General features: G+C 61.0%; 1 protein-coding gene across 1 annotated transcript; it reads left to right on the top strand.

Moving 5' to 3' along the window:
• The first annotated feature begins 1,914 nt into the window (after positions 1-1,914).
• EEF1G (eukaryotic translation elongation factor 1 gamma) lies at positions 1,915-9,742 on the top strand. Its single transcript, XM_074272431.1, has 10 exons — positions 1,915-2,282; positions 3,449-3,607; positions 3,709-3,772; positions 3,863-4,005; positions 4,656-4,799; positions 4,889-5,018; positions 5,958-6,165; positions 9,021-9,193; positions 9,278-9,402; positions 9,501-9,742. Exons 1-10 carry the CDS (start codon positions 2,271-2,273, stop codon positions 9,657-9,659), a joined length of 1,317 nt encoding a protein of 438 aa, XP_074128532.1. The 5' UTR covers positions 1,915-2,270; the 3' UTR covers positions 9,660-9,742.
• Positions 9,743-10,051: the final 309 nt, after the last annotated feature.

Genomic DNA, 10,051 nt, shown 5'->3' with positions numbered 1-10,051 from the left:
TCTAGGTACAATACATGTGTGCGAATATCATTTTCTTGTTGCACAATAAACATTAGAATCCGAAGGTATATGCAACCTGGGCAGACAGATATTAGTGCTAACAATTTTCATTCCCCTCCCAGTGTTTCTTCTCTGGGTGTAGCTACCTCTGTCCATCATTGATCAACTGGAAGTGAGTTGGATCTTCTTTATGTTGAAGATTTCCACTTCCATCAGAATACATCCCCATACAGTATTGTTGTTGAAGTGTACAGTGATCTTCTGGTTCTGCTCATTTCACTCAGCATCAGTTGATTTAAGTCTCTCCAGGCCCTCTCTATATTCCTCCTGCTGGTCATTTCTTACCGAGCAATAATATTCCATAACCTTCATATACCACAATTTACCCAACCATTCTCCAACTGATGGACATCCATTCATCTTCCAGTTTCTAGCAAACAACAAAAAGAGCTGCCACAAACATTTTGGCACATATATGTCTCTTTCCGCTCTTTAGTATTTCTTTGGGATATAATCCCAGTAGTAGCGCTGCTGGGTCAAAGGGTATGCACAGTTTGATAACTTTTTGGGCATAATTCCAGATTGCTCTCCAGAATGGCTGGATTCTTTCACAACTCCACCAGCAATGTATTAGTGTCCCAATTTCCCCACATCCCCTCCAACATTTGTCATTATTTGTTCCTGTCATCTTAGCCAATCTGACAGGTGATGACACATTTCTTTATGAATCACACTTTAGGAGAGAAAAATCAGAACAAAATGGAAAAACTATGAGGGAAAAAAAAGCGAGTAAAGCACGGATCGGGTTCCGTTCAGTCTCCGCAGTTCTCTCCGGATGCAGACGAGTTTCTATCCAAAGTGTATTGGGATGGCTTTGGCTCACGGAACCGCTCCGAAGAACCAGGTCTGCCGTAGTTCTTGCAGTTACTGTGTACACTGCTCTGCCCGTTTCCCTCAGCATCAGTTCCTGTAAATCTTTCCAGGCCTTTCTAAAATCGGCTTGTCCATTTTTTAATAGAATGTTAACATTCCATTACTTTCATGTACCATATTTTGTTCAGCCGTTCCCTAGTGGTTTCTGTGAGGGAGGCAGGAGGACTCTTTCCAGTTCTTTCCACCACAAAAAGGGCCATCACATTTTGTCCACGCGGATCCTTTCATGATCTCCTTGGGAGACAGACAGGAGTTTGGGGGTGGGGGTGGGGGAGTGTGGGGGGGGTGGGGGGGTGGGGGGGAGGTGGGGGGGCGGGGCCGAGGGGGAGGCTCCATCTGCCGCCCTTTGGGCATAGCAGCAGAATGACTGGATCATTTCACGCTGCACCAGCGGTGCGCCTTTTGAACACTTTCTAAAATCCCCCCCACGTGGGAAGGTTTTGTGTGACTTCCTGCACGCAATTGGCCTATTGATTGCCTTCTCCAACAGGAGGGGAGGGGCAAAGAATGGGGATCTAAAGACTGAAAACCTAGATTACAATTATTTTGCCTGGGATTGGGAAATATTTAGTGAAGTAAATAAAAGGATTTTTAAAAGTGTACTGAGTCTGCTTTTGAACCCGGGATCGGCTACGTGCACCCTCCGGCGCCCCCTAGCGAGCACCTTCTGGTGACAAATCCCCGCGCCGCGCCTCAGTTTCCCCCGCTGTAGAACGTGTGAGTAGCGGAGAACAGGAGCCCACCTCCGCTCGCCACGTGGCCGGTTCCCGCTCTAGTCCGGCCCTCGGCTTCCCGGGCGGCGACGTGAAGTCACCGCTTCAGCCTCTCTGAGAGGGGGGCGCTCTCGCGGGGACGCGCTGGGAGACGGGCGGGAGCGCGCCTGGGCAGCCACTAGGCCCGGGCTCCCTCTCCGCGGGGCGGGGCCGGAGGAGGAGACTCCGAGGTGACCCGAAGCCAACCGACTGTCCTCGCGGCCGGCTCTCGGCGACGCCCTGTGCGCAGACGCGCGCTGCTTCACGACTGCGGCGGGTGCGGGGAGGGCTCGCCCTCCTGTCGCGCGACTCCGTTCTACTTCTTCCTCGCTTTCCGGCCACTCTCCCCGCCCACCCGTCCCCTCCCCTTCCCCTCCCCTCCCCTCCCCCTCCCCTCCCCTCCCCTCCCCTTCCCCTCCCCCTCCCTCTCCCCCTCCCCTTCCCCTCCCCTTCCCCTCCCCTTCCTTCCCCTTCCCCTCCCCTCCCCTCCCCTCCCCTTCTTATTCCCCTCCCCTCCCCGCCCCCCGGCCGGTCTCGCTTTGCGGCAGCGCCGACGTCCCCACCCCCTTTCTCTGCGGAATCACCATGGCGGCCGGGGTGAGTTCGGCGGCCTCGGGCCCCGGGGGGGGCGCATCCGCCGCCATCCTCTGTCCCCCCCCGCCGCCGCCCGCCTCCTGGGGGGGCCCGCAGCATGGGGGGGCCCGGCCCGCGTCGGGGCGGGCCCTGCCCGCGGCTCGGGAGGGAAACTGAGGCCGTGCCGGGGCCGCCGCCGCCCGGAGCCGGGGCCAGGGCCTCCCCCGCGCCGGCCCGCCCCCCCGCCGCTCCCCGGCCGGCCTCCCGGCTCCCGGCCCTCCCTGCAGGCCGGCCCGGGGCGGCGTGACCCAGGAGGCCGGGCCGGAGGGCGCCGGGGCCGCGAGGGCGCAGCCGGAGCGGAGGGAGGAGGGCGGACGCGCGGGGCGCCGGGCCGCCAGGGCGCCTTGGGGGGCGGGGGTGAAGGGGGCTGGGGGCTTCCTGCCCGCCCTCCTCGCGGGCCCCGGAAGAGCCAGCCTCGCCGTGTGGTCAGGCGTGACGTGGGGGGTGCTCGGGTCAGGGGTGACGGGGGCCGGAGTCGGGGTGCTTGGGTTCCCTCCCCCCTCATGGTCCCTGGGGAGGGACAGATTGGCCTCGTGGGCGGGGGGAGGGGCACCGATTGGGGGATTGGGGCTGGGGGCCTCTGGAGCTTCAGATCTGCCTGTGGGCAGCCGGGATGATCAGGGGGTGATAGGGAGTGGGGGTGCTCGGGTCAGGGGCCAGGGGTGACGGGGGCCGGAGCTGGGGGTGCTTGGGTTCCCTCCCCCCTCGTGGCCGGTGGAAGGGTCAGATTTGCCCTGTGGCAGCCAGGAGGGGGTGGGGGATGGGGGCTGACACTTCATGGACCTTGGGAAGGGTCAGACTGGGGGGGGAGGGGGCAGCCAGGAAGAGGGGCGCAGGTTGGACTGCTGGGATGCGGACCCTTGGGGACCCCAGCGCTGGCGGAGCCCACTCATCCCCGGGGCAGCCCCTGGCTCCCCTTGTGCTGACTGGGCGGACCCCCGCTGAGATCCCCAGGAGCCCCCCCACCCCCCAGCAGCTGCATCCATTTTCCTGCAGAAGAAAAGGCTCAGGCTGACTGGGCTACGTGGGGGAGGGGTGGGGAGTCCCGGAGAGACCCCTTTAAGCTGGGGGGGGTCTGTCCCTGGGGCCGCCTCCCCCCCCCTTCCTCACTCTGTCTGGCCTCTCCACAGACCCTGTACACGTACCCCGAAAACTGGCGGGCCTTCAAGGCCCTCATTGCTGCACAGTACAGTGGGGCCCAGATCCGCGTGCTGTCCGCACCTCCCCACTTCCACTTTGGTCAGACCAACCGCACCCCCGAATTCCTCCGAAAATTCCCCGCCGGCAAGGTGAGTGCGCGCCCCTCCCCCATCACCTCGGAGTTGGGTCGGGGAGGGGTCTCCAGGGTGCCGGCCCCTAAAGGCTGGTCTGTGTCCGCTCTCGCCCCCAGGTTCCGGCGTTTGAGGGTGATGATGGGTTTTGCGTGTTTGAGAGCAACGCCATCGCGCACTATGGTAACTAGGGGGGCGGCGGCAGAAGGGGGCGTCCGGGTGGGCGGGGGGAGCTCGGGGCCTCCGGGAGTGACCGCCCTGTCCCCCCCGCAGTGAGCAACGAAGACCTCCGAGGTTCTACTCCGGAGGCGGCGGCCCAGGTGATCCAGTGGGTGAGCTTTGCCGACAGCGACATAGTTCCTCCGGCCAGCACCTGGGTGTTCCCCACCCTGGGCATCATGCATCACAACAAGCAGGTGAGTGTGGAGGCGGGGGGGGGGGGCGAGGGGGGGGGGCGAGGGGGGGGGGCGGCCTGGGCTCGGGGGTCTCCCCCGGCCTCTTGGGCCACGGTTGTGGTGTCCAGCATGGAGCAGTGGGCGCCCCAGCTCATTCCCCGCGGAGGACCCCGAGGGCCAAGCAGGTGGCCCCAAAGGCTTCTCTTGTGCTCGGGCCAGTTTTTGCCAGAGATCCCCTGGCGGGGGTGGGGGAAGTTTTGACCTTTGACCTTGTTCAGGCCATCACTCAGGCCTCAGTTTCTTGCTCTGTAAAGGGAGGGTTAGGCCGGATGACCTTGGAGGTTGCTTCCAGCTCTGCAGTTTCTAAATCGGTAGAGTCGGCCTTGGAAAGAGGCTCCAGCGGGCGCCGGGTAACGGGAGAGTCTGGCTGCCAGCCTTTGGGCCGGGTGCTGGGGCTGCAGCTGCCTCTCCCTCCCCAGAGCCTGCAGATGGGGCATTTGGAGGGGCCTCCGGCCTGGCCCCACAGGCAGCTCGACCCTCGGTAGGAACGCCCCCTCACAGCCCCCGTGGCAGTGGGCCCGGACGGCCCGAGCCGAGGGAGCCGGTGGTCTCCGAGGCTGGACCAGAAAGGCCGGGGATGCTGAGGTCTCTGTGCTCGTCTCGTCCACCAGGCCACGGAGAACGCAAAAGAAGAGGTGAGGCGAGTGCTGGGGCTCCTGGACGCCCACCTGAAGACTCGGACTTTCCTGGTGGGGGAGCGAGTGACTCTGGCTGACATCACGGTTGTGTGCACCCTGCTGTGGCTGTACAAGCAGGTGAGTGCCCGGCCTCAGAGGCGCACGGGGAGGGAGCCGGGGCTTGCTGGCATCCCGGCGCTGACCCGCCTCCCGCACGTGTCCGCCAGGTCCTGGAGCCGTCGTTCCGGCAGGCCTTTCCCAACACCAACCGCTGGTTCCTCACCTGCATTCACCAGCCCCAGTTCCGGGCGGTCTTGGGAGAGGTGAAGCTCTGTGAGAAGATGGCCCAGTTCGATGGTGAGTGGGGGGGCTGGGATGGAGGACGGGGGGGGGGGGGGAGAGGTCAGCGTTAGTGATGCTTCTCGGTTTTTCACCCCCTCCCCTTTCCCAGAGCAGGGTGCCTCATGTTAAAGAATTCAGGAAGAGGAAAATGAACAGGGTGGGGAAGGGGGTGCTGCTCCATGTCTGCGGCCCCCACCTGGGCAAGAGGCGGACACGGGCGTCTTCCGTGTCCTCGGGGCCAGGCACCTCGCTTGGTATGAATTTGGCTCTCTCCGTGGTCACGTCCTCTTGCTTTCATGGACCGTAGCTTGATCAGCCTTTCCCCAGCCAGTCAGCGGGCCGCAACTTTGTGCTGGCACAAAAAGGGAATTCTGGTGGGGGAGGGGCTCTTTCCAGAGTCTTGTCCCCGGGTCCTGGACGTGGCTGGCAGCGGGCTCTGGGTCACGTGCAGCCTCCCGGCATCGCTCGGCTCACAGCGCAGCCCTGGGTGCAGCTTGGTCGGGGCCTTCCTGGCCGATCGATGAACCTTGGGGCGAGCGCTCCTGTGTGCTTCGCGTCCTTGTCGTTCTCGACCACTCGGGGTCAGGCTCCGCCGTCAGGACGTCCGAGACTCGGCTCGGTCACCCCTTGAATCGGAGCCTTTCCCCGCTTGCGGCTTGCTCTTCGTACAGAACCTCCTCCCTTGCGTGTGTTCACGAATCTCTTACTCTGGCTGCTTCTCTCCTTGGGTTTTGGGGATCTGCGCGTTGATTTCCAGGCCAGCTCCCTGGCGGACCTCACTGCGGCATCGGGCGTCTTCCTTGTCTCTTCCGTCCCGTCGACCTGCTTGGCGTCCTGGAGCCATTCCTCGAAGGCCAAGAAGGCGCCGGGCCCAGCTGCTCAGGGTGGGGGTTCGGGCCCAGCTAATGCTGCCACAGGTGGGGCTTTAGCGGTCCTGCTTCTCCCTTTCTCTAGCTAAAAAGTTTGCTGAGAGTCAACCTAAGAAGGAGGCCCCCCGAAAAGAGAAGGGACAACGAGAGGAGAAGCAGAAGGCCCAGGCGGAGCGGAAGGAAGAGAAGAAGCCGCCCGCAACCCCCGGCCCCGAGGAGGAGATGGATGAGTGCGAGCAGGCGCTGGCTGCGGAGCCCAAGGCCAAGGATCCCTTCGCCCACCTGCCCAAGAGGTAGGAGATGCCCCCCGGGGTGAGGGACTCTCCTGTCGTTAACAGCCAGCTAATTAAGAGCATCTGTTAAGTGCTTTCTGCGGGTCAGTCAGGCCTTTTCCTCAAGGAGCTCAGTTTTGGTGGGGGAATGACACGGTCAGTCATGGGGGACACAGGGGAGAGTGACCCAGCAGATGGAGGGGGCTCTCCCGGGGACCGCCTCAGTGGCCACAGAGGGAAAGAGAAAGGCTGAGCCTTGAAGGAAGAAGGCAGTTGGAGAGACAGCCCTCCAGGGGGCGGGCAAGACTCCCACCAGGGCTGGAGGAGAGATTAAGGATACCGGGAAGGTAGAAAGGGGCCCAGTTTATCTTGATCCTGCCAGTGCTAGGGAGCCAGGGGAGCTTATTGAGAGAGCACTGACCTACCTTGGCATCCTGTGGGGGAGGGATTGGAAAAGGGAGAGGCAAGTGGACATTGATTTCCCGCTGGGAGGGAGGGCCTGAGGATAACCCCAGGCCTGGAGCAGGAAGTGGGCGGACCCGTGGGGTCTCACATCTCTGCGTCCAGCCGCGAAGGCAGTTGGGAGGTGGGAGTGAGGGAGGTTGGGGCTGAAGTAGAGCAGAAGGCCATGGGCAGAGAGGTGAACTGGTCAAGTCCCCCAGAGGAAGAACAGTCTCGAGGCCAGGAGTGAGTTCCCCGTGAGTGCTTCTGGTCCAGAAGCTCAGAGAGATCGGGCCATCCTTTGGCGCGCTGCGTCGGCTGCTGATGTCGCACGTGAAAACCCGTTATTGCTTCTGTCCCATGTGGCTGGGAGCCTCTCACCTGGAGGTCAGGTGCAGTGAGGGGGAAGAGCCTTGGGAGCGATTCGGCCATCTAGCAGCGGATGGATCCCGGTGCTCCCCAGAGCCTGTGGCCCTCGCCGGGTACGCGAACTTTGCTCTTCACTCCCAAGATGATTCTCTAGAACAGGTTGTGCCCCCAAGCCCCGGGGCCATTCTTTGGAGAAAGTGGGGGCCAGGTGGACAGTCCCTTGCTCTCCTGTCCAGTAAGCTTGTGCCACCCTCTTGGCGTGCTGGTCCTGCTCTGGGCTTGCGCCTGTGCTGAACGTGCCCGTGGCCTTCATTCCCAGGCTCGTGACCCAGCCCCAGCTGTGGGAGGCAGGTCTCGTGTGCTCTGGGTCTGCCAGGGGTGGCGGGGGGAGCTTAACCCAGGTGTCCTGGGCTCCTCGGGATGGGGTCCTTAAGTAGTTGAAGCAAATAGCCACAAGGCATGATCTGTCCACGTGTGCTCGTGACCTTGCGGCCAGCCAAGGACTCCTGGGCAAGGTGGTCTCCGAGAGGCTTTCAGCTTTTAATGGGGATCTCTCAGGCACCCAAAATAACCTCGCTCTGACAGTGGGATTAATTCTTTTTTGCTCTGAAATGCCCTTGTCCTCTGCCCCTCGAGGAGCCAGTGGTGGGCCCCAAAGCCATTCATCCATCTCTCCCTCCCTGGAGCCTCGCCTTGTAGTCAGACACTAGTGGCTTACAGGGCTAGTTCCTTTTCTTTTTTAAAACAAGTTTTAATTCTTTTTTTACATCCATCATTTCCCCCAGTATCCTTTTCTCCTCCCTCTCAGTCTCCTTGCAAAATAAAGAGAAGTTTTTATCAGACAAAAAGGAAAAACTAGAAGGGAGGATGAGTGCCCTGAATGTCAGAAAGTGTGTGGATCTCCCGTCACTTGTGCTCTCGGGGTGGGGGCTTGGTTAGCTTGTGTGAGTGGGGGTGCTTTCCTGGCTCTGCCCTGGAGCGTGCGAGGAGCCATCCTTTGCGCCCTGTGTCTGGCCACCCCGCAGGTTGAGAGACCCTGGCTCTGCAGTTCTTGGCTATCCCAAGAAGGGCCAGCAGCACCATTTCACTCCTAAACTGGCCTGTGTTGTGGGAGGAAAACTTATTGAGCAGCCACCATCAGATGCCCCTGCCAGGCTGCAGTTCTGGGCTCTGAAGTGTACATGGTGGCCGGGCCTGGGTGCCGAGCTTGCTGGGAGGTTGGCTGGGCCTGCCATCTGGGGCCTCACCTCCAAGTTTCCCCCATTTGTCAAAGGAGATAACGGTTGGGTTCTGTCTTCTTCTGTGAGCTTTGGTGTGATTTTGGGTCCCATCGCCGTCTCCTGGCCTCTGCCTCTTGCTGCTCCGTTCCACTTGGCACCCCGGGATCCTTCTGGTGGCTTCCTCTGGTGGTCACCCCCTGGGAGGAGTCAAGGACCAGTGGCTTTTGAGAGTTCCCTAGAGGACCTCCTTTAGCCTGGAGGCAGTAGGGAGCCTCAGGAGGTTCTAGAGGAGAGATCAGTCTCAGACGACCAAGCAGAGGCAGCAGTGGGGAGAGTTGGATGGGCCCCCCAGCCCAGCATCCTCCCTGTGCTCCCTGGGACCCAGGAAGGTTCATTTTGTGGTGGTTCTCACTAGTGGAGAGTGCCCTGGGGCTGTGCCGGGAGCTGTCATGGAGATGGTACCTGTGTAGGTAGCTCTTTGGGAAGGTAGGAGATGGGGCTGGAGTCTGCTGGAGCTCAGGGCTCCCTGGAAGGCCAAGGGAAGCCACCTTGAGCCTGGTTCATTCTGTGACCTCAGGTCCAACACCAGGGGGCAGCAGGGACTCTGCTGGGTCCAGAGCGGACACCAGGGGGCAGCAGGGACTCCTTCTGGGGGCCTCTGGACCTGCTGGGGTCAATCCCAGCTGGGAGGGTGAGAGCCACCCTGGGGTGTCCCACCCCACTTGGTGCCCAGGCCCACAGGCACGTGCTCTTGGAGCCAGGATACTGTGGCATCGTAGGGCCCACAGGGCCCTTTGCCCCCCGGCTGGGCACTCTGCTGACCCTGCCACCGCTCCGCTCCTGCAGCACCTTCATATTGGATGAGTTTAAGCGGAAGTACTCCAACGAGGACACCGCCACCGTGGCCCTGCCCTATTTCTGGGAGCACTTTGACCGTGATGGCTGGTCCCTGTGGTACGCCGAATACCGCTTCCCGCAGGAGCTCAGCCAGACCTTCATGAGCTGCAACCTCATCACCGGTACTGAAAGGGGAGCCAGGGGCCGGGTGGGAAGGGGTCGGACCCCGCCTGCAGACTGACCCTTCTCTATGGCTCTCTCCCCAGGGATGTTCCAGCGCCTGGACAAGCTGAGGAAGAACGCCTTTGCTAGCGTCATCCTTTTTGGCACCAACAATAGCAGCTCCATTTCTGGAGTCTGGGTCTTCCGGGGCCAGGAGCTCGCCTTCCCGGTGAGCTCAGGGTGATGGTGGAATGGAAGGGAAGCCCTTGGTGGGGGGCCCCCGGCCTCCCCCAAACTCCTCACTCACTGCTTGGCTTTTCTTCACAGCTCAGTCCAGACTGGCAGGTGGATTATGAGTCCTACACATGGCGTAAGCTGGACCCTGGCAGTGAGGAGGCCCAGACAATGGTCCGAGAGTACTTCTCCTGGGAGGGGGCCTTCCAGCACGTGGGCAAACCCTTCAATCAGGGCAAGATCTTCAAGTGAACCTCCTCCCCTGCTACCACCTAGCTGCCTGCTTCCTCCTCTGCAGGAGGTGCCCATCATCATTAAACAAAACTGAACACAAAGCCCCGAGTGTCCTGCCTCATTTAGGGTGCCAGTGCTCCCCCCAAAGTGTGTCTGTTGGGCTGCTGTGCGCTCCGTCTTGCCTCCCTTTCTGTGCCTTTCTTATATCTGTCTCATCTCTCCCTTTTAGTCCCTCTGTCTCATTTTTCTCTGCCTTTCTGCCCATCTGTCCCTCTGTTTTGTCTGTCTCTTGTCTCTTTCCTTTTTGGTCTCTTGTGCCTTTCTGTCTGTCCCTCTGTGTCTCTCATTTTTTCCCCTTTCTGTTCCTCTGTGTCTCTCATTTTTCCCCCCTTCTGTTCCTCTGCGTCTCT

The sequence above is a fragment of the Sminthopsis crassicaudata genome, chromosome 6 (genome assembly GCF_048593235.1).
Source record: "Sminthopsis crassicaudata isolate SCR6 chromosome 6, ASM4859323v1, whole genome shotgun sequence".
In the NCBI taxonomy this organism is placed as follows: Eukaryota; Metazoa; Chordata; class Mammalia; order Dasyuromorphia; family Dasyuridae; genus Sminthopsis; species Sminthopsis crassicaudata.
Note: the sequence above shows the minus strand (reverse complement) of the source record. Positions and strands in the feature narration are given on the sequence as shown.